The sequence below is a fragment of the Phallusia mammillata genome, chromosome 5, assembly GCF_965637545.1.
Source record: "Phallusia mammillata chromosome 5, kaPhaMamm4.hap1.1, whole genome shotgun sequence".
NCBI classification, from domain to species: domain Eukaryota; kingdom Metazoa; phylum Chordata; class Ascidiacea; order Phlebobranchia; family Ascidiidae; genus Phallusia; species Phallusia mammillata.
This window is the reverse complement of record NC_137256.1, coordinates 9,841,177-9,868,637: the sequence shown is the minus strand read 5'-3', so window position 1 is coordinate 9,868,637 and position 27,461 is coordinate 9,841,177. Positions and strand designations below refer to the sequence as shown.

Sequence of the window (27,461 nt, the reverse complement as noted above, 5' to 3'; positions counted from 1 at the left end):
ACTTGCGGTCTCTTAAAACTACTTAGCGGTCACCCAAACCAAACCTTAAAAAAAACCTGGGCAGAGCAATGTTTTCTGTGTTGTTACTTTTTATTGGACTTTTTACATAAAATTTACTCCCTTCATCACATGGTCCCCACATATCCAAATTTTTGCTTACTAACTTCACCCTAAAGCATGTTAAATAAATTCCCTAGGTAAATTTACCTTTCATCACAGTTATTAAAAATCCTGGATTTGGATAATATTATTATGCTGATAAGGATTAGAAAGAACTGAGCACTTACTTTTTCGTGAGTTATCAGTTGAGAATGGTGTTCTGCACTGCCAGATAGAGAACGCTTTCGGAGTCTTGGGTGACTGAACAAGTAGAAATTTGTGTTCTCTAAGATCTAAAAAACAAACAATTTGTTTGTTTTTTCTGACCAACATTACACATTTTCTAAAATAAAGTATGATAACTATTTCTTCAAATATTCAAAACTATTTCCAATATAATCATAAACATTACTGCCAAGGTGCTGGTGTATATAGAATACATCGTTCAGACGTTTCAATTTCCAATATAGTTTTGGTCAACCTTTAACTTTATGTGCCATATATGTGGCTGTACCATTGCTACAACAACCTTAAATCATTTTAAATTTATTCTTTCGGTTAAACATTGCAAATACAGTGGAATACTAAAAACAACTTCAAAGATATTAATGCCCTGTTTTTACCAAATTGATTTTGTTGCCTTTATCAAACTGCAAACAATAAATTAACTAAAATATTTCTGCTATAACTGTGAGCACTACAGGTGGTTTACACAGCACATACCCTTCATTGTCAATTACATTCAAGTCAGATTGTGTCCTGACTCAAAAATATATTTCTTCATAACTTTTGCTATAGCATTGTGTTCATACTCAAAATACTAAACTGGATCCCTAGTTACAAGTTTTAAAATCAAGATGTATATATTTTATATGTTGCGGTAAATTTACCTTTCCATGATTTACAAATCCATGTGTTTCAGCCACTTCATCAGCTGTTTGTTTATCACCATTGATTTCTACAGCCCATTCATTGATAAACCCTTGGTAGGCATGCGATGACAATATTCCATTTAAAATCAATACAAATACTGAAAGTCTTGCAACCTTGTGTTTGCGATCAATTTTCATTGGCACTGCGGTTTGCAGAAGGCACAAAAAAGTCCTAATATACATTGGTGTTGATATTGAAGGCCTTAAAGAAGGCGATTGTTGGTGCTTGAGATGTAACCGGTAGACACAGACTTGTGTGTTTAAGGCAGCACTTTCACAAAAATAGCAAAAACTTAAAGACACCACCTAATAGAAAAAAATAAAGACTGTTGAACAACAATTATACTGTTGCAAACCAAAAACATGTTTGAAAGCTTATGTCATAGTTTGAAGATATTATGAGTTAACACAATGTTGAAATTGTCACCAAAATATCCACAACAACTTGTTAATTACCAAAATCCATTTGGTAATTACTGCAACATAACATGATAACACTATGTAAAAAAACAGCTCTACTTAAGACACAAAATGATGTTTAACAAAGCAGAATAAATATTTAAAAAAACTGCCATGCGATATTAAGTTTGTACATCATTTTTGATGAAATAAAACCTTCCATTCCATCATACAAAAGATCTTTTCCTGAAGATTAAACCTCAAGTAAGTAAAAAATTGACAAAAAGTTAAATACATACGAAAATTGCTTAAAAGTAGTCATTCACAGCTATTTAAAAAACAAATACAGTAATATTCTTCGGGCCAAACCAATCTTCGATGTCCATCAACCAACACATCACACAGACTAAAGACGAAAGCAAACACGACCAGGGAATTTATTTTAGCACGTAACGTCTCTGTTTTTATATCCGATGAGAGGTCAGTTGAATCGAAAAACCCCTCGGGTGGAAATGTCTATCTCTATTCTCTATGGCAGGGGTTCTTAAACTTTTTCGGTCGCGGCCCACTTTACACTAATTATTTATTCTCACGCCCCCCCTAAAAAACGTTAGCACTGATGATGCTTGTCTTCTTTTTTGGAAACAACGTACATGGTAGGTCCGCTTTAAGCTACTGTCAAGTTAGTTCCGAACGTTGGAAAAAGCCACTTCAACACTGATAAGTTGCGAAAAAGTAGGCTTTTGCGAACACAGAGACACGTTGCCAGTATTCTTTTAAACTACGCATATGTTGCCCAGAAATCGTTGATTCACTCAAAGTCAGGGCAATCTCTAATGCGAAATTGCGAACAAATAAAGAATGTACAGCCGACTATATAGTACAGGGGTCACCAAACTACGGCCCGCAAGGTCATTTCATCCGGCTCGCGACCCAATTTTTGGATTGCCAAATCGTATTGATAACTTTGTTACTGTCAAAACTTAATCTACTCCATACGAAAGTTTACTGTTACGAATTGTAAAATTAATATTACCGACTCTCAAAGGATTGCAACGCCCAGGATTGATCCAAACCCAGTTTATTACAAAACAAAGTGTTAATTGTGCGCAAACAATTGCCTTATTGTGTCACTTATGACGTAATATACAAGCATTCCTTGTAAGATGAGACTAACTATACAATTTAACAGATTTTAAATGGGGTTTTAAAAAGACCATATAAAAATCGCCTCATGGGCTAAGTTTGAGAAGACGGCACTAGGGCATGTAAACTATGCGGCGGCCCGCAGTGGGAAAAGTTTGGTTAATACAATTGGACATCCATTTCAGAGTAATGAAGCGTTTATACTTTAAACAATAAGTTCGAAATCAGCGCCGACATAATTCCAATGCATTAATTTACAATTGTTTGCAAGTTAAAACTTTGCTGCCAGATTGTGCTGCGCCCCCCTTGCGAAACCTTCACGCCCCCCTAGGGGGGCGCGCCCCCCAGTTTAAGAACCCCTGCTCTATGGTTTTCAACTTTTTAGAAGTCGGTAAAAAAAATCAAAAAAAAACAAAAATACCAAAATCTAGTTGGAACTAGTAAAATCTAGTACAACTACAACCAGGTATTGTAAGAGTCTAATTGGCGGAAAAAAGGCATTAAAGAAAGGTCCAACTGAAAGCGGTTAAGACCAAGAAATGAGGTTCGCCAAAAAGGTTTTTTGTTGCCTTTGAACTTATAGCGACGTTTTTGTGCGCAGTGACACATTAAATTAGGTCAGAAAAGTCATTTTTTGTGCTAATTTTTCCTGAAAACAAATTCGTTTACACACCAAATCACACATTTATTGCTGTGTCTATATTGTTAAAATGATCGGATGAATTGCGATAAAAAAAGCAGCCATTTAACTTTGCCTACGTAAAAAACAGCTTAAAGTATCGGCTAGTGCTAGTCGGTGCAAAACTTCAATTGCCGATATACACCAATGGAGAAAAAAAAATTACGCTTTTTCAGTAAACTGCGTTTTTGAAATAGTTAAAATTTTAAAACAAGCACAAATTCTATAACAAACAAGTATTATTTGTGTACCTATATCGACGCAACTGACAAATATAACCAAAGAAAAAGGGGTTTTAAACCAGTGCTCTTTAATCAATTTTCCTCAAATGTACCCTTTAGGCTTGGTGTTGCGATACTATACAATCTTTCCGCTATTGTGGTGCAACCCGGTTGAAGAGCACTGTTGTAAACACATACTACACAAAGCTATTATAAGTGGTTCCCAACGGTTTCCTTTAAGTGGTAGTTTGTCTACAATAGCAACGAACCACTTTTATAACTTCCGCAGATCTTCGTAAAATTAACCCTTTCCATGAACCAAGTACAGTAAACCTCTTTGTCCAATTAGGACCAAACTTGAGGTACAAATGATTTGTAATGTGGCAAGGCTAATCGACATCGGTTAATCCCGAGCTTCGCCATTTTCGGAAAAAAATGTCCGAACAGGTCTGGATTACCCGAAATTTACTGTAGTTTACATGGAGTGTCATAAAAATATACAAAATATGAAACATTTTGGAAATATTAAATAGTTTTAAAACGTAACAATCACGGACCCTTGAAAACCGTAGGTTGGGAACCACTGAATTATACGAGTATATAATACATTGACAACAGTTTCTGTACAAAAAAGCAAATTTAAAATTTTTGGCCAGCATTATATGGGCCGAGTTCACAACACAAACAACATAACGATTATAATTATCCTGATACCTACTGCATCAGCCGAACAAAAAACTACTGCATATCGTAACTGGGGTCTCTAAAGTCTTTTAAACTGAAAGCCAGATTACCGAAAATCTTTAAAATACTGATGGCAAAATTTATAGGGAATTTCGCGACATACGAGGCATTGATTTATTATAACAATTAAGACTTTTACTTTTAGGGGTAAGATTAAGGTCCGACTTAAATAAGAGTTTATTAAATACATTTGCGTGCGATCGACAAGGCTTGTTATTTTAGTACGATTTTATTATAATACTTTCGTAGGTCGGGTAAAAAACTGACAGGTACAGGCAGTAGTTTGGAGACCCCTGTCATATAACATTAAACGCAGTACTTTTCAACACGCAGATGAAATATAATAAAGGCACAAATAGTTAAAAACAACAGTTTCCTTTCTTTTAGTGTAGCTTTTAGGCCTCAGTGTATTTTGCCTCAACTGAGTGATTGTTCTTTAGCCCATAGAAACTCCAAACTACAACTTGAACGAGTGAAAGAACGAAAGGAATAAAGCAGAGTGATGAAAACATGATAGCGTGTAGATTGTCCAGGTCACCCTCGCTATTTGATGCGCCTAAATCTTCCGCAGTCTTGATGTCTTTTAATTGTTCGTAACCATAGCTGAATAAAAAATATAAAAAAATATTTAGTTAGTTTGGTTAAATTAACGAGTACTTTGTTTGAAAAGAATAACAAATAGTAATTGGATTATCAACCAACGCAACTTGTGTACATTTTCATCAGGTCTGTCGCGGCAGAAATGGCCAGATTGTGGAGCGCAAATACACTACTAAACAAATCAGTTGTTTTTGTGGCGGCACAATACTTAGGAAAAGCATCAAATAGAATGTAACCACGACTAAAAAAACACAATCCTAAACATGATGTTTAATTTTAAAGTCGGCATTACGGGTCATGTTCAGGCTGCTTAACAAACAATAAAAAGGGTCGAATCGGACTTTACAAACGTTAGTGTATTTATTCCATCATTGTCAATCTAACTTTCGGTAGTAGTTAGGACTTTTTTTAATTAATTGGGGTTGGAGGTTTACGCCGGATTTTCAGCTTGTTTTGTAGGTGCCAAGCCGGGTCGGGTCCAATTTAAGGCATGATACGGACCAGAGCCAGATTAGAACCCACACCTTTGTGGGAACATGATTGGCTCGGCTAACTAGGTGGCATGTGTCCTTACATGACACACTTACTTGTTTAAAATAGTAACAACAATCATAGGAGCAAGTGAATTGGCAGGTTTTGTAATGAGTGCGTTTGTTCCGAAGACCATAGATGATTGTGGCGTTCTGCAAAAAAGATAACATCCATTAGTATTTGTTTAAATTAAAGGTTTTTCAATCTTAACATTTAGGGTGTAGCCATTTTGCAAAACTATGTAGGCATAACACACTTTAGTACTACAATACATATTTTGTTCATAGGTGAATGGCTTAACACTGTAAACAAAAGTATGATGAACTTTGAACTAAAGCAGATTTTAAAGCAGAAACAGCTTGTACAGAAACTTTCAATACATTTTGTTGTTGACATTGTCATATCAAAGTCTGTTATTACTACATGAGCTACCTAAAAGTGAAAAGGTCCACATTCACAGCAAAGCCCATTATACAATTTATATATTACTTTACAATGTACAAAACACCCTTTTTTACCTCCTTTCATAAACTCTTTTGTCTTCGTCGATTATATCAGAAAGTGGAACATTAAATAAACTGAATGCAAGTGAAGGTAAAGTCCTGAAACAAAAATCAAGTTAGCTAAAATACAAAAAAATCAACTAAAACATTGCTCACCAAAAAAGTGTCCACTAAACACACGATAAATGAGATGTAATAATAGCATGAGCAAACACAACACTTTATGAAATATCACCACTTCATTTCAACTTACATGTCGAGAATAAAAAAGAATGCCAACAGCCAATAAACATTTCTACCACATAAGTATACAATAATGGCCGCAGCTGCTTGAAGAAAGAATGTCACCATAACAACCCGATAAACACCAAACTTAGCAATGATGTTTCCTCCCAGTAAGATTAATATCTAAACACCAAAAATCAAAATTGATGTTAATATGTTTTGAGCATTTTAGGTGTTACACCATGTTTGCTGCGGCCTAAAGGAATCTTATTGTGAAACTCAAACAAAGGAATCTTATTGTGAACTTGTGTACACAGTAGAAAACTCAATTTTGTACAGTCACAAAAGCATTTATAGACCCAGGTTTATGAAACACTGCGCTAAAATAGCATACCATTAGTGCTTTATGATTACATTTTTTCAGCGCCATTACTGACCAGATGTAAAGGTGATGTGACATTGCAACAATCACAACAAATATGGCACCAACATATAACAGTAATGTTTTAACAGTGTAAGCATATTGTAAGATGGCTATGGCTTGTGCTTACAGTTTACCAATATTTCTCACCAACCGATTCTTTCAGCATAGTTTTTAATTATTATGAGTGCTTATTTACGTTTTGTTGCAATGCCCTCCTATTAGGAACATATAGTTATGCAGGAACAAATCTTGTGTCACCAATGCATTTATATCAGTAAAAACTTACATATTTTTACCATGTACCACTTTAAACAAAACTGAATTATATTTCTATGTTTGTGTTTTCATAAGTCCTAAAAAAGTATGGGTGGTCCTTAATTGGCATTTTATTGGACAAACTAGCTGCAGAGGCAAGACTTTTTAGCATTTAACTGCAGGTTGTTCAAGTGCGTTTACCTGGGGGAGAATAAAAGATGCACCATACAGTGCACTCATCGCTACAGATGGAAGAACACCTTTAGGAATCAGATGATCGGCAAATATAAGCATAAAATTGGAGCAGAATGTTACATGGAACACCTGTGACAAAATATTGACACATATATATTTTTAACTGAATTCACAACAAGTAATATAGGAAACTTTTTCATTCTATGAGCATGTATAAGGCAAGCATTATTTACGGGATTAATCTTCAATAAAATAACAATGGTGCAATGCAATCAATAACAAAAGGATGTTTAACACCATAATAGAGATTAAGTATATATATATATAAAGTGAGCAGCTTTTTTTCAACAATAGGTGCAAACCACATAATGCGGATAGCAAAAATTATGCTTTCTTGAAAACCTGATACAAATGACATTACCCTACAAACCTTTTGGCTGTATCTAAACCAGAAAACATCAAATCTGATTTTTTTTTTTAAAAAGCTGTTTTAATTGATCAAAGTGATACATAATTTAAATAAATTGCTAGGTTTGCCAAATAAAATTATTGTACACACAATCTTTTCAACCTACTTTACCTTTACATCAGGAAAAACTACATCCTGAGTTTTTTCAAGGTAACAAATATCTTAAACATACCTGAAAAAAGTTCATGGTAACAAAAGCCATAAAATTTTTGTTCAAAATGATCTCCTTCGTTGTCCTGAATGCTCCAGCAACACCAAAGTTTTCACTTTCTTTGGATAAAAGTCCTTCGTTTTCTATTTTGGACTCATTTCCCTCATAAGCAGTGACAACGTTTGTACTCGAATATCTTAAAATTATTCACAAATTGTTAGTTAGAAATACAGCAAGGGTGGCATTTATAGAATGATAACACTACCTGATTATATTTACAAATGTTTACCTCAGACATAGAAAAGCAATAATAGCAATTAAAACACAAAACAGCTTGAGGTTATGGAAGTTTGTCATATTTTCAGAAACCAAACTGGACCAAAACACACTTGTACTGCCCAGCACTGAGGCAATCTAAAAAAATAATCAGTGTTAGCTTACAATAAACAATTTACACTGAAAAATATTGTTTCACAATTAAGTATTTTTGATTGATTAAACATATACTAAATAGAATCTGTTAGAATAAGAACGGAGGATGCCATTATATTGGCGAAATCAATTATTTCACATTTCATAGCATAACAAAAAACACAGCCTGATTTAAGTGTACTGCAAGCTTTTGTTTAGTATATATTATACATAACTGAATTCGTCTGTAAAGAGCACACATTGGTTTAGGAAGATTTTGGTATAAGTTTTTTTTACCTGATTATATTTGATAAGCCTTAACCTATCTTCAGGTTTTGTGGATATTTCAGCAAACAAAGCACACTGTGCTAACAATACAAAGGTCAGCATCGCGTCATAAGCACACAGGGTGACTATCAAGTGCAATCCAGCCACTGCAGGAAATTCTGGAACATATAATCTATTTCATTCCTGAAACTGTTTAATTAAACCTATGTATAAGCATCAACTGCAATTAATTGTGATCAAAGGCTTCATTAATAGGGTTTGGCCAAGGAGACGCCAATCTACATGTAATTCGTACTAGGCTTTATATTTTTTATAGCTTGAGGCCCTACTTGAATACACAATTGCTGCCTAGTTATTAGTACAACTTTAACAGGTTTTCACACAAGAATATTTTAACACCTCGTTCCTATATTGTGTAGTTTGCATATTTTATGATAAAGTACATAAAATGGTACTAAATAAGGCATTAGCACATGTGATGTTTCATAAATTAGCATGGTTCGACAATGCAATGAACATTGGTTAGCCTAAATACTAATGCTTGCAGCTTATTTAACTATTGCTGTTTTAATTTACAAAACCACTATGCATCCAATGAAGAATGTAAAATTACATACACAAAGCAAGAGGCCATTAAACAGTAATGCATTAATAAACTTACTTTCATAATCCGCCCATGGAAACCATGGCAGTAAAAACGTCAAAGCCCAAATGGGAGCTCCATAATAAACAGCTTTCTTTCGACTTCTGCACAGCGCCCAATTGGAGTTGTCTTGCAAATAACCAAACAATGGATCATTAATAGCATTCCACAGCATATAAACAACCTAAAATGAAAAACAACACAAAAGGTAGAACTAACAAATGGTTTCTCTACTTTTATGTGTTTTTGGCTGGGCAACCCAATGGTTCACTGAAGACTACCTTTAGCAACATTAGAGGTTGTGCACCGGTCATGTCTAAAACTGCGGGCCCACTTCGATCATTTGGCCCGCTTGGCCCAGCACTTCATGCAATTGAAAAACTGCGGGCCCACTATATCCAGTGCTTGTCGCGTCTCTCGTAAGTACAAAAACTGCGGGCCCACTATATCCATTGCTTGTCGCGTCTCTCGCAAGTATAAAAACTGCGGGCCCGGCATATCCAGTGCGTGTCGCGTCTCTTGCAAGTATAAAAACTGCGGGCCCGCTATATCCAGTGCTTGTCGTGTCTCTTGCAAGGAAAAACTGCGGGCCCACAATATCCATTGCTTGACCCGTCTCTCACAGGGAAAAACGGGCTAAGTGCTGGGCCAAGCGGGCCCGCAGTTTTAGACATGACCCGTTGTGCACACTGTGGACACACACCAGTTCATGTGCTGTATACAACCAAGCTTCTGGCATACACTAAGAACCTTTGTGAGCAACATTTACAGTTTATGCTATGGCCATGCACAAGTTTATAAACAGCAAAACTTTACATGTTCCCGGGCATACACAAAAGCTTTTAAAGTACATTGGGGAACAACACTAAGATGTGCAAGCTGTGGTTACACAACCCATGTGCAGCAAATGTTTTTGTCTGCTGAAAATGAGTTTATTGTTGCATTAATGCACAATGATATAGGAATTTTTCGCAAACCCATATATCTCCATTGAAAATTTGGCAATACATAACAACTTGTTTTAAAAAAAATATTTTTTTTCTGTGGTATAGTTTAATAACTTACCTGTGCAAATTGAAACCAGTTGTTTGGTACTTTGTAATGGTTCAAAAACAAGTTGACATAATAGAAGAAGAAAACAGAGTTCATAAGTGAAGAGGCCAAAGTGGTTGCTGCATACGCCACTGCATTTCGATGAAGAACCATGTTTCTAGCCCTATATTTCATTAAAACTGCATTCCTGTTGTGAAATAAGTTGCAAAATAGATTATGAAAAATACTGATCAACACTTACTGCTGAAAACACCCAATACACCAACAAACCAAAAAGAAAAGAAACCACATTTTTACAATGCGCCTGCAATTACCACATATGTGTGTATATATACTTTATGAAAGCATCATCACATGGAAAACGAAAATCACAAACAATGCAAAAGCATTTTCCTTTTCCTGAAGTCAATAGCAGAACAGAATTCATTCATGCGTGTCGACAGTGCAACGTTTATTTTTTTATGAATAACACAGACATCATTTTAGCTTTCGTGAAGTTTATTGCCAAACAAACCATAAAAGTACCTTACCACCAGTGGTGGGATTCAATTTTTTTGTCAGCCGGTTCTATCACAATAGTCATGTTTTTCAGCCCGTTCTGTTACAAAAAGTACATTGACAGTAACCGGTAATGCTAACCGGTTCGCTAATCTCATAAAATTTCGTGAGACGGTTCTACAGAACCGGTACGAACCGGCTGAATCTCACCACTGCTTACCACCAATACCCTTTTTTAATTTACGTGTTACTTGATACGATACATTTTTAAAAATGTATATTTTCAGTTTTTGGTTTTGTCCCAGCTCGGTAATTATCTGGACCGAACCAGTTTGCGGTTTCTGAACCGGCTTAAATCCCTTTTAGTTTAATTATAATGCTACCCACTGCATCACACCTTTAAATTCTATTCCAACTAAAAACTGCATATTTACTGAGTCGGTTCAGGTTCGTGTACAACGCCAAAAATGTAGGGTTCAACTCCGGTTCGGGCCTTTTAGGAAATCGTAATTTTTCGGGTTTAATAAAATAACCTGCTTTAACCGGTTCGCGGGTCCAGGTTCAGTTCCGGTTTGACCCCCTGATTAAAAGAAATGTAAATTAAATAATAAATGCAAAACTGGAGACAGGAAGATTTGTATTCGTTTTGAAAAACGTTAACTCGTTTTTTAACTTTAACTTTTTTCAAAGAGTAGGACATTTCTTCAAACATGTACATGCGGTCGACCTAATTATCACATGTGTATTTTTAAATGCAGCAACAATTAAATGAAAAAAATACATGACTCATCACTTCTTAACACAAAGATAGGGGACTCGGGCTCGTCAACCTGGGAAAGTTACCACCTGTTTTCCCGCGCATGTTATAAGGCAAGTAAGATGTTTGTCTGAGTCACTTAGACGGTTTAATTCTTTTGAGTTTATGCGAGAAATTAGCAGAAATGAAAGTCTTTTTAGCAGCGGTTTTATTTACGGCCGTAGCGGCTTTACGATTTGACGGGTAAGATATAACTTTTTGTTGTAAATTTTAACAATTCACACTTTCTTTTCGATTTAGAGATCAGGTTCTGACCTTATTTCCACAAACACCAGAACAACTTCGTATGATCAAGGAGATTGGGGATGTAGCTGGTTTGGTAGGTTTTCAAGCATCTGCATGCTTAATAAATCAGTGCTACCCTGTACAACAAATGCATCTGTGCATTAACATGACATAAAAATGCAACATTTTTGTCTACCAGGTTGATTTTTGGAAGCCCGATTCAGCTGAACTTGTGTGCATTGGTCAAGCTGTGGACATTCGTGTTCCAAGGTTTGTTGTAATCTATATTTTTCTATGTTTTGTAACCCTAACGGTGCCTTCTCTGTTTCAGGCATTTCCTGAAAACAATCAAAGCCAAACTGGGACTGGTAAATCTTCACCACGAGGTAACCTTGCTTGTTTGCAAATGTAAAATAATATTTTTGGTTTCAACATCTGTTATTTGTAGACAAAGATCGAAAATGTGCAGCAGCTGGTGGACGGACAATTTGATGTGAAGGCGAAATCTCCAAGAAATTCGGGATACGATTACAACGTGTACCACACTTACGACGAGGTTGTCACCTGTGTTAAGTTCTGTATATACGCATGCTTTGCTTATTGAAATCTGGTCTAAAAAATCACCTTCATACTAAAGAAATACACAAAAGAAATAATTGAAAACCCTTTTTTACCATACCTTTCCTAAAAGACCTCATACGGCCCTAACTATAAACGGAAAATCACAAAACAATATCGTTTTTACCTAGATTGTCCAATGGACCAACGATATGGTGAACGAATATCCCGCTCTTGCCCAGAGAGCTATCCTCACCACTTCGACAGAGGGTAGAGATGTCCCCTATCTCGTGTTAGGTTCATCCATCGACAATCCCTTATTCGTAATCGACTGTGGCATTCACGCTCGCGAGTGGATAGCGCCAGCTTTTTGCCAATACTTCACTCACAGGGTAAGTGCAATGAATCCGTTGCTTTTATTCCTAATGCTTCAAACTTTAGTTCCTTCTCCAAATCTGTATTTTCTATGTGTAAAAAGCACTGGTTAGTTGCACAAAGACTGAAACACTGCATAAAAAATATTTGCAGAATTGCTTTTTATTCTTTATTCACGCTTGTTAAGCGTTGTCATACCAAAATTTACTTGGCGAGTCTACCATTAGACTGAAACCTAATCCATTTTGTTAACGGACTTGTGACCCATTGAACAAATGCATAAACTGACGTACTACATCCGGGGTCTCCCAGGTACAGCCAGCTGGATGGGGTAAGATGTAGGAGGGTCTGACTCAGCAAACAAAGATATAAAAAAAAACTTGATCGGAATTCGTCCCCAGGAGCGTCCTGCGTTCGAACCCCGTGAAAAAATAAAATAAAAATGTTGTACAATATTTATGAATTGAATTACAGAAATTGGTACCTTTTTACATAAGGTTCGTAATAAAAGTCTAAACTTTTTTTAAAACCCGAGTTGTGCCCTAAAGAATTGACAATGTGAAATTGCTGCACACAAACGGCAGCAACATATTTTAGTAATGGGCAAGTCTACCCAGCTAAACCAAAAAAAGCAATCTAAAGTTTATACAATCTAAAGTTTAGTTTAGGTTTAGATTCTAAACCTTTTCGGTATACCATCGGATGTAGGGACTAATAGTACTACATTATTTTGATATGTATGTTTGATATGTTAACGGTATATCTGCAGCGCGTTTAACATCAATTCTCTAGATGTGCTCTTCATCATTTCGCACTTTATAAGGTCCCAACGTTGCGCAGTAGTTTTCGGCTTGGTGATTGTTCTAGTGAAATGGTGCTACCATGTAATAAAATTAACTCAACTAATGTATATGTTTGATTGACAGATGCTGTCGCAATACGGTGTTGACTCAGTGGTGACCAACATGATGGACAAAATGACGTGGGTTATTATTCCAATTCTTAATGTTGACGGATATTCCTATAGTTGGACTGACGTAAGTGTTAATAAATAAATATCGGTTTGCTAAAATTGTTAGATTTTTATAAACGGATTAAAATATAGACTTTTTAAAATATCTCACTCTGCGCTTAAAAAAGCCCACCACTCGACAAGTTTTTGAGGCACAACTGCAACCTGGCCTAAAATCCGGTGGGAAGCAGAAATGGTTTTGCGAAAGAGTCCGAATTAGATTGAGAAAAGTGACACACAAATGTGACCGAGTGTATGGTCAAACGGAAATGAAATTCGTTTTGTTGAAACTTAAGGTTATACAGCTGGTTGTTTACTCATTTTTTCTATACTTTTGCAGCTATACGCACAGGCTTCTTGCGTATACTGTGAACCACTGTGTGCAAGAAAATTTATGGGAGCTACGTTATAATCAATGCGCTACGTAGGTTTTATTGCGCGATAAGATTGCATAAGCTTCTACCCTAAACATTGGCGCAACTGTATAAAAGTTCTTTGGGTCATTTGGTTTCAAACTTCTTGCATTCACCTTCGTGTTCCTCTTGTGAGTCATCTGCAGGAGGAAGCACTTCCTGTACATGCGCACCACCAAGTGGCGAAGAGTGAGGAAGAAATTTATGACTTTTAAAAATTAAATAGTTTTTTCTTGTCCCCCTGTAGGATCGCATGTGGCGTAAGACAAGGTCAAACTACGGGACTGTGTGTTCTGGTGTTGATGCGAACCGTAATTACGATATTAACTGGAGTGGTGAGGGAGCATCCACGAATCCATGCAGTGATACCTACTGTGGCCCGTCTGTTGAATCCGAACCAGTCATCAAAGCAAGCTCTGATCATTTGCGACAACACGCAGCAGTAACAAAGGTGCTGAACTATTTTTTGTGTTTTTTTTCACATTTTTTTATAACTTCACGTTTTGGCCGGCATGTAAACTGACTTTCAGTGCCATTTCTTTGGAAAAACAAACATAAATTCGTACTTAACAAATCAGGACAAAAAAACAGGTTTCAGTAGGAGTGTCTTATCCCGTTGCTTGGCTTACAAGCTTTAGATATATTGTTGGACTTGAATAGCAGCCCATGAGTTACAAAGTTACAGTTAAAAAAGAAACTAAAACGAGTCTAGTGTATACTTTCTCAACTGCATTCTATCGCCTGTTCAAACAATAAGCTAACACAAAACACCGATTAGGTGTATTTTCCAAACTGCGAGGTTGGGATCGTTGTTTGAGGAGATCAAAATAGCCACTGGCATATGTGAGGTTTCCCGCAACTACGTAAAAGAACTTTATTTACTTTTTACAGGCCTACATTGCTTTCCACAGCTATAGCCAGGTGTTCGTTTACCCATACTCTTATGCCTACGAAGATACAGCAAACGCCGACCAGTTGGTAAGTTTATTGATTTTTGTATAGCGTGCTGGTAAAAAGCATTTTTAAACGCGTAAAACTCCAAGCATAAATAAATAAAAACCGATATGTGACGTAAGCTCGCAAGGGAGTAAGTTTGACGCACTGAAAACATGATGCACGAACAATGAATCGACTGATCAATAATCGCAAGCATTACTTTTTAAATTACGAATTTAATCTGAACAGGGCAACAATTTCATCAATCATCATCTGTAGATGAATTTAAGTTTACTGAAATGATTCTTTGTTGTTACAGTTTACACTTTCCGAAAATGCTTCTCGCGTGATTTATGAAACAACTGGAAAATCTTACGACTGGGGTCCTGGATATCAATCCATGTGTAAGTTTCCCGAGTTGAAATGTAGCAACACTGAAATTCCAAATTATAATTGAACCGTTAGTTTAAACATACAGTTGTGTAACAAGCATCACGTTCATAACATCATTGCATGCCATGGGCGCCGGCAAAATATTCTGCAAGGGGGGTCGAGATTTGACATGCATACTTGTACATGGATGGATTACGATATTAAGTAATTATGTACATATTTTCACAAATTATATACAGTAGAATTGCGTGGCCTAAAACCTGAAACGCTTTACGATAAAAAAAAACACGTAGCGACGTGTCCATCACGCATTTATCACGTGTACTAATTTGTGAACCGTCAGAGGTAATGGAAACAATCAACGACAGAAACGAAAATGAGAAAGACATTGTTAAACTCGCTTGTTAGAGGTGAACTGACTTTCTCTCATTCACTTCTTTGAACATATTACTTTTTCAATCATTATAATTTTCAACAGAATATGTGTCCCCTCTTGCCCTACGTGCCGGCGCCCATGCGTACAACTAAAATTAAATGCAATACAATTACCAAATACACAGGGCCACCAGTTTACTGGCACAAAGTTTTTGAGCCAAAATGAGCAACACTGTAGGAGGATAAAATCCTTAATTAAATCGGAATCAGTTAGTTTTAGGTAAAGTAACGTTCAGCCTAAATGGCATCTTCATTTCCTTATTCGAATTGAATTTTTCTGAATCAGATCTTGTTTCTGGAGGATCCAAGGACTTTGCCTACAATCTGGGAATTCCACTGTCGTGGACTATCGAGCTGAGAGACACAGGAAAGTTTGGATTCATTTTGCCAGAATCAGAGGTACGTCGATTTTATGATAGAGCTACTAAAACAGGAACTCACAGCGCATAAGGTTCGCTATTTACCGATAAATGGCGTAAAGAGCATTTAACAGTGAGAGTTGGATAGGGCTAAATTTAACATAAAGAACTGAGTTATTTATTGCTATTATTATTATGAACCGTCAGACCAACCCTAATAGCCCTAACCGTCAGCATTTTTTTTTTTTTTCACGGGGTTCGAACCCAGGACTCTCCCGGGGACGAATCCCGATCAGGTTTTTTATGTCTGTATATGGGTCAGGCGCGCCAGACCGTTCGGCCAAGTTTACACAAACTGGTTTTAAAATATTTGCGTTCGCCATCTACCGGAATTAGCAAATCTGTGTGCTGTGAGTTTCTGTGTTAGTAGTTCTACCCTATTCTCGCGAGGATGCAAATTTCTTGTGCAAATATTCAAAAAAGGCACTAAATATTTGGCACAGTAAAAAATGTTACCAATGCAAGTAGAATGAAAAAATGACACCACGACTTTTTGATTCGCTTTACTTATATCTCTGGTCCGACCAAACCGGAACATAAAGGTTATGGGCAGGTCGCACATCTTGGGTTTATTTAAACAAGTAAAACAATAACAAAAAATCATAAATAAGTGGCTGTACGTTTTTTTCCTTTGCAATTATTTTTTTGCCATTATTCCCTTGGTATTTTTTCTGTGATGTTTTTTGACGTCTCTTCTCACGCATGCTGTACTGGTATGCTGGTGTGTTTCAGATTGCTGGAAACTGCGAAGAAATGTTTCAAGCCATGATTGTTATTACGGATGAGGCAATTAGAACTCCCAAGTAAAGAATATACATGGAGTGCCTTACAAACCTGAATGATAAGGTTGATGAATAAAAGGCAAATGTAACTCAACGGTTTGATTCATGCTTTTCCCTTCTTCAGTACGAAAAAATGGTTCATTAATATTTACACTTTAATAGGTTAAGCGCGTTCCCTAAAAAACCATAACAACACCATTGCTTTAAACAGTCACCAATCCGAAATAGCAACGCAACGGTAGAACCTTACGAAGCACAAAAATTAAGGTTACAATTGGTGGTTACATATTTATTGGGCATGAAATGACAGATAATTTTTTGGTGTGGATTTTATTATTATTAATAGGCGCAACATACAAAAAATGGAAAAAGGGACGATATAAAAAAGCACCTATCAATTAGTGACAAGTAGCACTTCGGGAGTTTATTAGAGCTCAACGCACTTACATAGTCTGCGTTTTTACCGTCTTAAGCAAGGAAATAAACAAGGTGAACGTGGGCAACGTCCCTCCATACTAACAACGATATATAACAAACCGCGTACATAACGGCTAACAATTCAACAAATCATCATCGAGGTGAGTTCCAAAATTAAATGACAGATAATGAAAACAAATTTCATATCTAATTTGAACATGCTCGCTACAGAAAACTATGTGGCTGCGCATTTATCGCTAGATAGCAGCACAACACAAAATAGGTTACGGCAGTGTAGGTAGAAAAAAGATTTCGTGCGTGTGCGCCAGACGCTAAACCGTCTTGGTCACAGCGGAGAGGAAATTCGTCGGCGAGTTTTATCAACAGAGCTGTCTCTTCGCGCCGCAGGTAACCGGTAAAAGTTACCCTGACGTAATGTCTAGGCCAATTTACCCCGCGCCCGGAACTGTACAGGTCTAAGCGCCGCGGGATGCGACAGGAAAGAACGACTTACAACTCCACGCAGCTGTGATAATACTAAGCTGCAATTCAGTGTTGTCAGTTGCACTGCTAAAATGCAGTGGGGTGAATTGAACAGAGTTTCATGACCTGCAGATAGGGATAGGAATTTTATGTAGGCCTGAGCGCACATGTATTTAGAATGTATGCACTGACGGTCGTGTATTGATAAGAGCTCTTAGCTGGATATTTGGCTGTCGAAACTGGCCTAAAACTGCTTTTCAGACATAGAAACATGGAGGCTTTCATACCACAAGTCAAGTACACGTATACGTTGAGCCAAATTTTCATTTTAGGCTTAGCAGACGGACTGGCGGCCGTTAGTGAAATACGAACCTGTAATGCAGCCGGCGATAACAAAAAGTTTAAGCACCTCAGGATTAAAGAGAACTTTTCGTGTGGAATGCAGCTAATTGCAATCGTTAAGTTTTACTTTCAATTGTTTCACCAGGGATTCAGATAACCTTAACCCAAGCTTAGGGAAGCAGCTCTAAGTGAAATACAGCTAGCACCCTTCGTGTAGACATGCCCAGTCTGCAAACCCGCGGGCTGGCTGTCTTGCTACCAGCCGCCGTGCTGCTTGCCGTTTTCTTCGGTCGCGAAGTCGAGTCCCAGCGGCGTGGATATGGATACCAGTCTTGTCCAAGCGGATGCGTTTGCCTGATCGCAACGGTAAGATGCACTCACCGAAGATTGGAGAGTTTTCCGCACATTCCAAGAGACACAAGGACGTTGTAAGTATTCAATACAGTGTTGTAAAAAATCGAAAATTGGGGCCAGAAACCGAAAAGTGCAAATCCGAAACCCGGCCCTTTAACCCGAGTATAATTCAAAAATCCTTTATTAGAAATGCAAGTCAGGTTATCTACAATGAAATATACGTGGTCTTGTATGAAGTTAATCTTTGTTTGTGTTACAATGTTTTCGGTCTGATATTGTCATACTTGAAGTCAAGCACAAACCGAGATCGTTTTAATCAAGCCTGAACCCTAACATGACACGAAATGCCATGCCCGACTGACATCTGAGATTTGGTAACTTTTGTAGCGGATTGGGGTCGCTTATGTCTCGCAGATTCCTGTCGCTTTTGTTGAATGGCAAACATCAGCTGTGTCGTCATTAAAAGTCGCCCAACAGAGTCAATATTGGCACAGGCGCCGACGACAGGGCCGCTGTTTTATTTGGCAACTTGCTGCAATTTGGCTGCATCAATTTAAGTATCACTTCCTCGGAAAATAATTTATCACTCGAGTTCTGGTGAGTAACGAAGCCTTTGACCCATATTTGTCACTTAAATCAATGTTGCCTGTGAGGGAGGGCCGTAACAGTTGAAAATGTGCCAAAAAGCGCCCATTAAGGCTATTGAAATTGATAAGGTCTGTCAACGCCACATTCCCGTAGCCAAGTTGCGTCTGAGATGATAATTTTACAGGGATCACAGTGAATTTACAAATAAGTTACTCACAGGTCTGTGCGCTGGTTTAAGTCATACACTAGATACAGTTTAATCAGGCTATCTTTTGTGTTCACTCAGTCGGTGCTTGAGATGCGAAAAGATGCTTTCACGAGGAGTGAGTCACTTTTTTTGTTTAATCACGCGACCACATAAGCCAGTCGTCGCTTGGCGTTAAATATCTCTCCAGCTTGATGCGTTTTTTCTGTAGGGAAGGCGTCGCTTTAACAAAGTCTTTGAGCTGCCACTTTAGGGCTTGCAGGGGTTCAAGTGGGAGCCCATGCCAAGACACTGTTAACTATCCGATTTATATTCTTCGCAAAACTCAAACTAAGTTGCGAAGACCGCTGCTTTACGGCTCAGTCGTGCATTGAGGCTCAAAAAGAAAACTATTTTCACAACTTTTATTAAATACCTGCACTCCACATAACAGCAGTGATTATTAAAACATATGCACTACTGTGTATTATATGCATATAGCAGTTCTGTCTTTGATTAAAGTGCCTTGCGCAAAACACTGACTACGCGACTATGTTATTTTCAATACATTAGTAGGTCATGTTTTACAAAACCTATAAATTTATGGCCTACTTTGTGTTGTGTCACACTTCTGTTCATAATACATATATTAACCATAGTATACTATTACGTTTTGGTCATACCGCAAGCTTATACCACCAATCCTTGTGCACCACAAAATTGAAATAAATTAACAAAGCATTTTAATGAGCACAAAGCTGCTAGAGAGCTTGTACATACTTAAAACACAATGTACTGCCATTTGTTGTTACTTATGTTCATAACCGCGCTTATCGAAATTTCTTCGTTACAACGTATTTTCAATGTACAAGCTCTCTTGGAGTTACGTTTTGTGAATAGGCTACTTCCCAAGACCGTAGCTATTATGTCCCAATAGCAAATATTTATTACGATAACGGTGTTTTAATCTCATTTTCAAAACAAAAACGCATTAAGCCAGCCCCCAGAGTTACACTATAAAATTCAATGGACATGATCAATCAACAAGGCTGTCGTTGAAATTTGCCCACCGCAGCTGTTTGGGCTACACAGATTAAAGTCTTTGTTACACTCATAAGATCCTTATTGTAGGCCAGCGCCGCTAGCAATAAAGGACGTGACCAATTGCCTCTGACTATCGCCTCCAGCTTAACCGGTGTGACAAATTGTCGCGTTGCGATTAGCCCATAGCACTTGCCAAATGCATCAAACTTGACTTGTGGCCCGGCCTTTTGTGTTGAAGCCGCGGACGCTGGAGGTCAAAAGCTCTGGAGTTGTAAAGAAATGTAATGATTTCGGCCTTGACGCTAATTTTGGTTCTATTCCTGTTAAATGACGAAGGTAGTTGAAAAATGTACAAGAGCGCGCTTGTAACATTAAAAAAACAATGTCGGATGGTCTGTTCAGCAAAGCAAAGACGTTTCATAGTTTTCTAAACAAGTATTTTTTGTTAACCTATTACAGTTGCTTTTTATGAGTTTTTCTGATATGTTTATTGGATTGAACTAAGGCAAGGGAGATGTTTAAACCGAAAACTATGTAAAATGCGCTATGTAAAAAAACTATGTAAAACACCCAAAAAGGTTCTGTTTTAACACTCAAAGCAGATTTTAGGAATTTAACCATATTTATCAGTTATGTAAACATACCTAAAAATTTCGTGCACGAGTGTAGATAACAATGATTCCTTACCGTGCCACCGGATAAAGGTGCTCCTTTTCATAACCACGCCCTTAATTATCCCCAATTTTCCAAAACGATGTTTTAATTTCTATGGAAGGCCAGGTTACCACAGTGAACTCCTGGGCCTTTACACTTCCTAACCCCGACGACCACCCGCGATTAGATAACCAGGATTCTTGATATCAGGCATCTTTCCACAAGCCACACAGGAGAATGTATTCCTGCTTTGTATACGTTGCATTTTTCACGGTCAGGGGTAGGCACTCAAATTCCCAAACCCGCGATAAGAGCAATGTTTAAACAAGGCAAAGTTGAACGTAAAATCGCCCTGGTTTAGGCTTTAACAGCCCTGCTTGCCCTTAAAGCATTGCGCAAAAAAATAAAGTATGCTTTTACAAGTCGTTTCTATAAAAATGAACAGCACATTCAAAACTTAAAAACACAAATGAAAATAACAAAATTTTGCAATGAATTAGGAGAGACTGTCTTGTCAGAAACAAATTTTTTCATTTAATTGTACATGTTACAGCAATCGTTGTAATTAAATATGTGTTGCCTATATATAAAATGTTCTACAGCGGTTTTGGTTTGGCCAAATCTTTGCATACATTTTGGGCAAGAAAATTTTGCTGATGTTACTCTACAGTACATTTTGTGTTTTTCCACAGTTTCACGGTTTAACCCACAAGGATATTACATAATTTGTTGGGGGAAACACGGGGAAAACCTAAAACCCATTTCCACTTTGAGGTACCCCCTTGCGGGCGTCTGTAAACTGTAATAATAAGGTCAACATCATCTGGCACCATAACCTGATATTTGAGCTGAGCGGTCGTGGCATACCTTACTTGGCTTCCTGGCCTTAAAAGTCCATGCCGTTTAGCTATCTATAGTGCCCGGGATATTGTATGTTGTTGTAGCCGGAAAATTCGCCCCTTTTGTCGACCCATGTAGCAAAGGAAACCGATGCTAGGATGTCATCGTCGTGGTATGCTGATTATCTCCTTACGTGTGGTTACGGCTTAGCAAGATGAATGCAATTGCACTGCTGATAAATCATAAAGCAAATTAAACAATAGTCTTTTACTGGGCTTACTATCGTTTATTATGGGTCCAGTTTCATAGAGATATTGTTGTTGTTTTTCACCGTCTAGTTTGGATTTGTTTCTCCCCGTTTTGCCAAGACAGAGTGGTTTCAACTCTTTAAAGTTTACACATGTCATAGATATCTTTAAAATGGTTCCTTTACATTTTTACCCCGGTTGATCTAGAATTGGCGTTTTGTATGCGTTCTTGGCAACCAAACTGGTGTCGTTTTGAGGTGTGTTATTTTCAAAACTTGTTCACATAAAGGGCCACTAAAGCAGTTAATACTGTATTTCCTTTAAACAATAGTACTCTCATTCCGTTGTTGTACTTGTTAGGCAGAGACCAAAGTCTAAGTAAACAGTGTCGAAACGAACTTTACAAGGTCTATATACCCATACTGACATTTGCTCTAGTTTACTCTTGTTGCGCCTTTTTACGCCCCGTCGCACTAACATGTGCTTGTCCACAATCCAAACGCACCACAAGCTTACGGCTGGCGTTATTTTTACCCATCGTCCCCTACCAAAGCGGTGCCTTAATGTCATTACGTGACCACGTTGGAAATCCAGCGGTCCACAAAAGGGGGTGTGTCGGGGGCGTGACTCCTGATATTTGATTAACGTTATACCTGCGGTAAGCCCTAAGAGTGACGTGTTAATAAATTCGGCATTTAAGCTGGTATGGTGCTCGTATCTAACCCTGAAAGTTTGTTGTGACAACCACTGGGCGTAACTTTAAAAGAAAATGCCGTGGCGTTAAATGCGCTTCGGTAAGTTCGAACCCAAAACCAAAAGGTTATGTAATATCTTTGAGGTCACGTGAAAGCAACTCTACACTTTAAATGTTGTTTTTCAGGGCTCATCACACACGTGAAAATGCGTTTTAATTTACGTGATTGGTATAAATAAACCTGATCGATTCGTTGTTGACAGTCTGTCATGTATTTGTTATGCACACAAACCACAATTAAACACAGAATGTTGTCATTACCATTTTCATATTATAAGTAAATTGAAACACGGTGTTTGAAAGGTTTCTGACCTCCGGTTTGAATCAAGTTTGCGTGCACAAACTGGTTTGCAGGTCAACTGTCTTGGTCATGGTTTCGACATCGTCAACCAAATCAAGCATGTTCCATGGAGTCTTGAAACGTGTTTTTGATCACTTGTGATTTCGTGTTAAAAAGGCAATTATCGTGTTTAGTGTTTTTCTTTACTATCGACGTAGAAACCCAACCTCTAATATAAACACTATACGTACATGCTTGTACAGTTCATGATCTCATCCCGGAAGGTAATGAAATTGCGGCACAAAAGGAGCCAAGTTTGTAGTCAGGCCCGAGTAAGGCCCGAACTTGATCCGAATTAGAGTCCAACCTAAAAAGCCGGGCCCGACTTACAACTCTTGCCTAATATTATAATGCTTGTGACTTATGTTTCCTGTTGATTTGTTTGCCTTGTACAATTTACTTGGATACCACAGTGGTCGTTTTAAAAGAAAAAAAACATAAAATGTTTGCGGTTTGTTGTCGATATAATTTGGGTCGCATGTTACGCAGCATCAGCGGTTAGAGATTCTCCAAGTGTGATCAAAGTCCAAACAACACACACAGATACTCGAACTTGACAAATTTTCACCTTGAACTTGACAAAACAATGGGATTAGTGTTTACTCTTGACTAAAACCTTGTTTACATAAGTCCTGCCAAACCCACAACGGCTAATTTTGGATTTTGGATTGCAACATATAAACAAATCATGCTTTTCTGACTTTTCTGTGTCAATACAATAAGTACATGCCAAAAAAACACTTGGCCCGAATTCTGATTAAAAAAAACGAATTAGGCTTGAAAGTTGGTGAAATTGTCTCACAAGTGATACCTAGTGTGAATTCAAGTCCGAATCAAAATCTGTTTGATTTCAATTAAGAACCCGGGCCGTCTTACAACTCTGCTTCCTATTGAAAAAGTGACGCAGTGTTGCTAATTGGGCATCGCAACAGAAATAAAAGTTGTACGTCACGAAAGATTCAATCAGGGTCTTGAATAGGTCTAATACGCACAAGTTAATTCAATTGCCTTCCATCGTCTCGTATATCCTGCGATCTAACTGGCTGTGAACAACCCGTTCCCTCATACTGAAGTTACATGCCTGTATGTGTTTACTTTCAAATTGTTTCCTTGTGGTGAACAGGAGACATGTTTACTTACGTGTTTGCTAATAGTACAGTTCATCTGGGTTCAAACAAACTAAGATATTGTGGTCAGACGTGTTCGAGCAGAAAAATAACATTTTAAAGTATGTCCTAAGACCCCACGTACAATAACCACATTTTGGGACCCCAAACGTCCTGAATTGTTGGACTTTTAGTGACCCTATATGCCTCATGAATCTCTCGGGGATGTGATAACCCCTAGTTGGCAACCATTGACTTGAAATGACAACGTTCAATCTGCTTTCCTTAACGTACCCGTTGGTGTTTTGAAACTAACATGTTGTCTTAAAATTGTATGTTTTTGCGTGCTTTTTAGCAACACAAAAACAAAATTGTAACAGTGCTCAATATATACAACGAAAAAAATTGATTTGTTATATTTTTGTGCTGGTCAAGGTGCCGTGGTGTGCTCAATTAACTCTCAACTTGTTGTTTTACAGGGATCTGCGTTTCAACAAGATCGCAACGATTCCACCAAACACCTTTCGAGGTCTGCGCAAGATTAACACGATGTAAGTGCGAAACATTATGTGTTGAAAGCTAAACTAAGAACTGAGTTAGAAATAGTTTTATTTAATGACGCTGTACATTACAAGGAACAAAATGGTACACTTCAATACGAATTGATGGCATTTTGGTCTAAACCAGTGTGGTATAAGCAAGAAGTGAAAACATTGGACTCTTGCGGACGTTTTTTTTGTTTTGTTTAAAGCTGTTGCGGCTGCTTTGCGTAGCCACTTTTGGGCTAAGTCTAGTGGTAAAACGGTATAGGTTAATAAAAAAATGTAATTTGAACTCTCTGGTAAGTGTAGACATCAATAAATATGATACCAAGCTGGCTTACATTTATCACTCACACTTGTGTAGAGTCTGAATCAAATTCATTTGACGAATAGTTTATCATTTTGTCAACTGCGTGCCAAAATGACATTTTGATGAATGCTTAGAGCTGAGTGACACGTTTGCGTGCAGTACGAGAGCCCCTGGCGCGTATACGCTTGCCTTTGTGCGGCTGTCAATTCGAATTACAGAGAAATCAATCAGGATTGGCAATGAACTTGCGCCTGCTCGAACGTTGCCCTGGTCCTGATCGGTTACAACGGGACGCCAGTTCGTCTGCAACAATCCAATGCAAATATTGTACCAGATCTGTTGGTTGTCTAATCCTCTAACGCCTGGATGCGCATAAACGGCGTAAAATGCCTCTTGGTTGGTTCGTGTCGGTGTTTCTCGACCCCACGCGTGTACAGTTGTTCCAAACTGCCTCAAATTAGGTCTTAGCGACAAAACGCTCGGTTGAATTTAAAGCGATTCCAAAGGGTTTGTTTGAATTGGCCTTTGGCTCTGAAAACACGACCCGTTGAGGGTTTTACTTTTACAGAAATAGTGACACGCAACGTTTTAGGACAAATCCACTGGAAAAATCTCGACCCTTGTCTTACTCATAAATTGCACTGTAATGAAAGCAGTTCTAAGCAAAAAGTGGTAGTTGTAATTGTATTACCATAGCTGGATACACTGCTACAGATATAAGAGTAGCAGAAATTTTCAGTTTAACACAAACCAGACCAACTAAAGAAATCGTGACCAAATATTGCTGTATTTGAAGCCTAAACCATTATTGGTATTTTACCTAACCTACTGGTTACAATAGGCGCCTAGGTTATCTGCAACAAGGTTAAACAAGTTTTATGGGTTGCCATTACAAAGGACTGTCGCTGTTGTCACCTAGGTGCGAACGACCTGACTTTGGTGGAGCCAGACTTGTTTACATTATAGGCTTTAAACGGGAAAAGAAGAAAAAGGTATAGTATATCTTGGTCTACAAAGGCTCCACCACTTAAGGCAGTACTTTATGGTCCAATTCAAAAGCCAAAATAGCTAAGCTTACCAATCGTCATAACCTATTGACCTTTATGTCCATGACCATAAATGTGGGGCTACTAATTTTTGGCAAGTGTTAGTTTACTGCCGACGTAAAAGCACACATAAAGCGAGATAGGTCGCGCTTAGAACTCATTAGAAATGAGCAAAAGTCACGGTACACCCCCGGCTTATGTTTCTATAGAACCGTTTCTTGTAGCCGAAATAAGAAACTAGTATAACCCTGTTATCTTAACCTCAAATTCTCAACAAAAATAAGACACGCCTTTATCCCATTTGAACTTGAACCGGCTAGATCCATCACATACCGATAAATCTGTCAGCGTTAGCACTGTAACGGGCGTTACGTTTTAAATCCAAGGGCGCCAGTAACGAACTCCAAAACCGCGCTAACTAATTGTTTGGCCCTAATCCGCCGGCCCTTTGGCTCATGAGATCGATCGGCGGGTCCAGGGGCTTTGTTTTGTCAAAACACAACTGATAAGCCGGGTGTTAGTCGAGGCGCCCGCTCGTTTTGTGTTTCGCCATGCAAAACTATCTTGCTTGTGAACTGAACCACAGTAAAGTATGGGTACTGTTTTGACTGTGCAAGTAACAATTAGTTGGTAAATGATACCTTCGATGGCTCCACTTTTTTACATGCCTCAAAACTAGAATGGAAACCAAGATCAAGTTTGCGATGTTTGTATATGGGTCAAACTCCTTACAACATTTGTCCAAGTGCTTGTCAAATATCCTTGCCACAACAGTGCCACAATTCCAAGTCCAGATGAAATGTAAGGGTTTTCTGTCACCACCTAAAGATATACTAAACTGGTTTTTGCTTTCATACCGTTTTTGTTATTGTAAAGTTTCATTACATTCGAAAATGGTTAATGTAGAGCGAAAAAATATTAAAGACCAAAACAGTTGAGAAACAGTGCATTTGAGCTTCGTGCGGCGATGTACGTGTACTTCATGAATTTAACTGCACAGCTGTAAGGCAAATATTCTTGGCTTTGCTTGTTAAGTTTTACGACAGGCTTGTGTTTGATACGCACGTCAACACGCCAGCAGTCACATTCTTATTGAACGAATCTCAGCACACGTCCCTTCGTCTCGCGGGTATCATATACTTGGATACTTGTCAAGGGGCACTTGAAGATTTCGCATATGCAGGCTAATGTGCGCTAGGGTCGCTTCGGTTCACAGGAGGGAAAGTAGAACTGTGTGAAAAGTACTTGCAGTCGTCTGCGCGCCTCGCGTTCGGTGATTGAGTTGCAAAGCGCTCGTGCTATCACTTTCTGACAAAGTGGCGTTTAATTGGCCCAGTCCATCTCACCTTTTGCCCGCGGTTGCTAAGGTACTTAAGTG

The 27,461-nt window shown here is 38.0% G+C and overlaps 4 protein-coding genes across 6 annotated transcripts in view; 2 read left to right on the top strand and 2 right to left on the bottom strand.

The window, feature by feature from the left end:
* LOC145227732 (proprotein convertase subtilisin/kexin type 4-like) overlaps positions 1 to 1,372 on the bottom strand; it is a 36,974-nt gene extending 35,602 nt beyond the window's left edge. The window contains exons 1-2 of the mRNA XM_080092632.1: positions 990 to 1,372; positions 288 to 392 (exon numbers count right to left, since the gene is read on the bottom strand). Of these exons, the coding sequence (XP_079948758.1) occupies positions 288 to 392; positions 990 to 1,214 (330 nt within the window). The 5' untranslated portion in view covers positions 1,215 to 1,372. The remainder of the gene's footprint in view (positions 1 to 287; positions 393 to 989) is intronic.
* Positions 1,373 to 3,240: 1,868 nt separating this feature from the next.
* On the bottom strand, positions 3,241 to 10,189 carry LOC145227737 (solute carrier family 68 member 1-like). Its single transcript, XM_080092648.1, has 10 exons — positions 9,981 to 10,189; positions 8,934 to 9,099; positions 8,282 to 8,430; positions 7,863 to 7,987; positions 7,595 to 7,769; positions 6,960 to 7,082; positions 6,108 to 6,262; positions 5,870 to 5,953; positions 5,408 to 5,503; positions 3,241 to 4,823 (listed from the first exon to the last, which is right to left on the bottom strand). The coding sequence occupies exons 1-10, from the start codon at positions 10,140 to 10,142 to the stop codon at positions 4,616 to 4,618; spliced, it is 1,443 nt and encodes a 480-aa protein (XP_079948774.1). The 5' UTR covers positions 10,143 to 10,189; the 3' UTR covers positions 3,241 to 4,615.
* Positions 10,190 to 11,407: 1,218 nt separating this feature from the next.
* Positions 11,408 to 16,865, top strand: LOC145229532 (carboxypeptidase B-like). The gene is made up of 12 exons (XM_080094887.1): positions 11,408 to 11,466; positions 11,524 to 11,602; positions 11,708 to 11,778; positions 11,840 to 11,894; positions 11,957 to 12,064; positions 12,258 to 12,458; positions 13,368 to 13,478; positions 14,114 to 14,317; positions 14,758 to 14,844; positions 15,122 to 15,206; positions 15,917 to 16,029; positions 16,782 to 16,865. The coding sequence occupies exons 1-12, from the start codon at positions 11,408 to 11,410 to the stop codon at positions 16,854 to 16,856; spliced, it is 1,248 nt and encodes a 415-aa protein (XP_079951013.1). The 3' UTR covers positions 16,857 to 16,865.
* A 1,334-nt stretch (positions 16,866 to 18,199) lies between these two features.
* LOC145230731 (peroxidasin homolog) overlaps positions 18,200 to 27,461 on the top strand; it is a 38,561-nt gene continuing 29,299 nt past the window's right edge. For all 3 annotated transcript variants that reach the window (XM_080096245.1, XM_080096244.1, XM_080096243.1), the window contains exons 1-2: positions 18,200 to 18,501; positions 24,665 to 24,736. In XM_080096245.1, the coding sequence (XP_079952371.1) occupies positions 18,293 to 18,501; positions 24,665 to 24,736 (281 nt within the window). In that variant the 5' untranslated portion in view covers positions 18,200 to 18,292. The remainder of the gene's footprint in view (positions 18,502 to 24,664; positions 24,737 to 27,461) is intronic.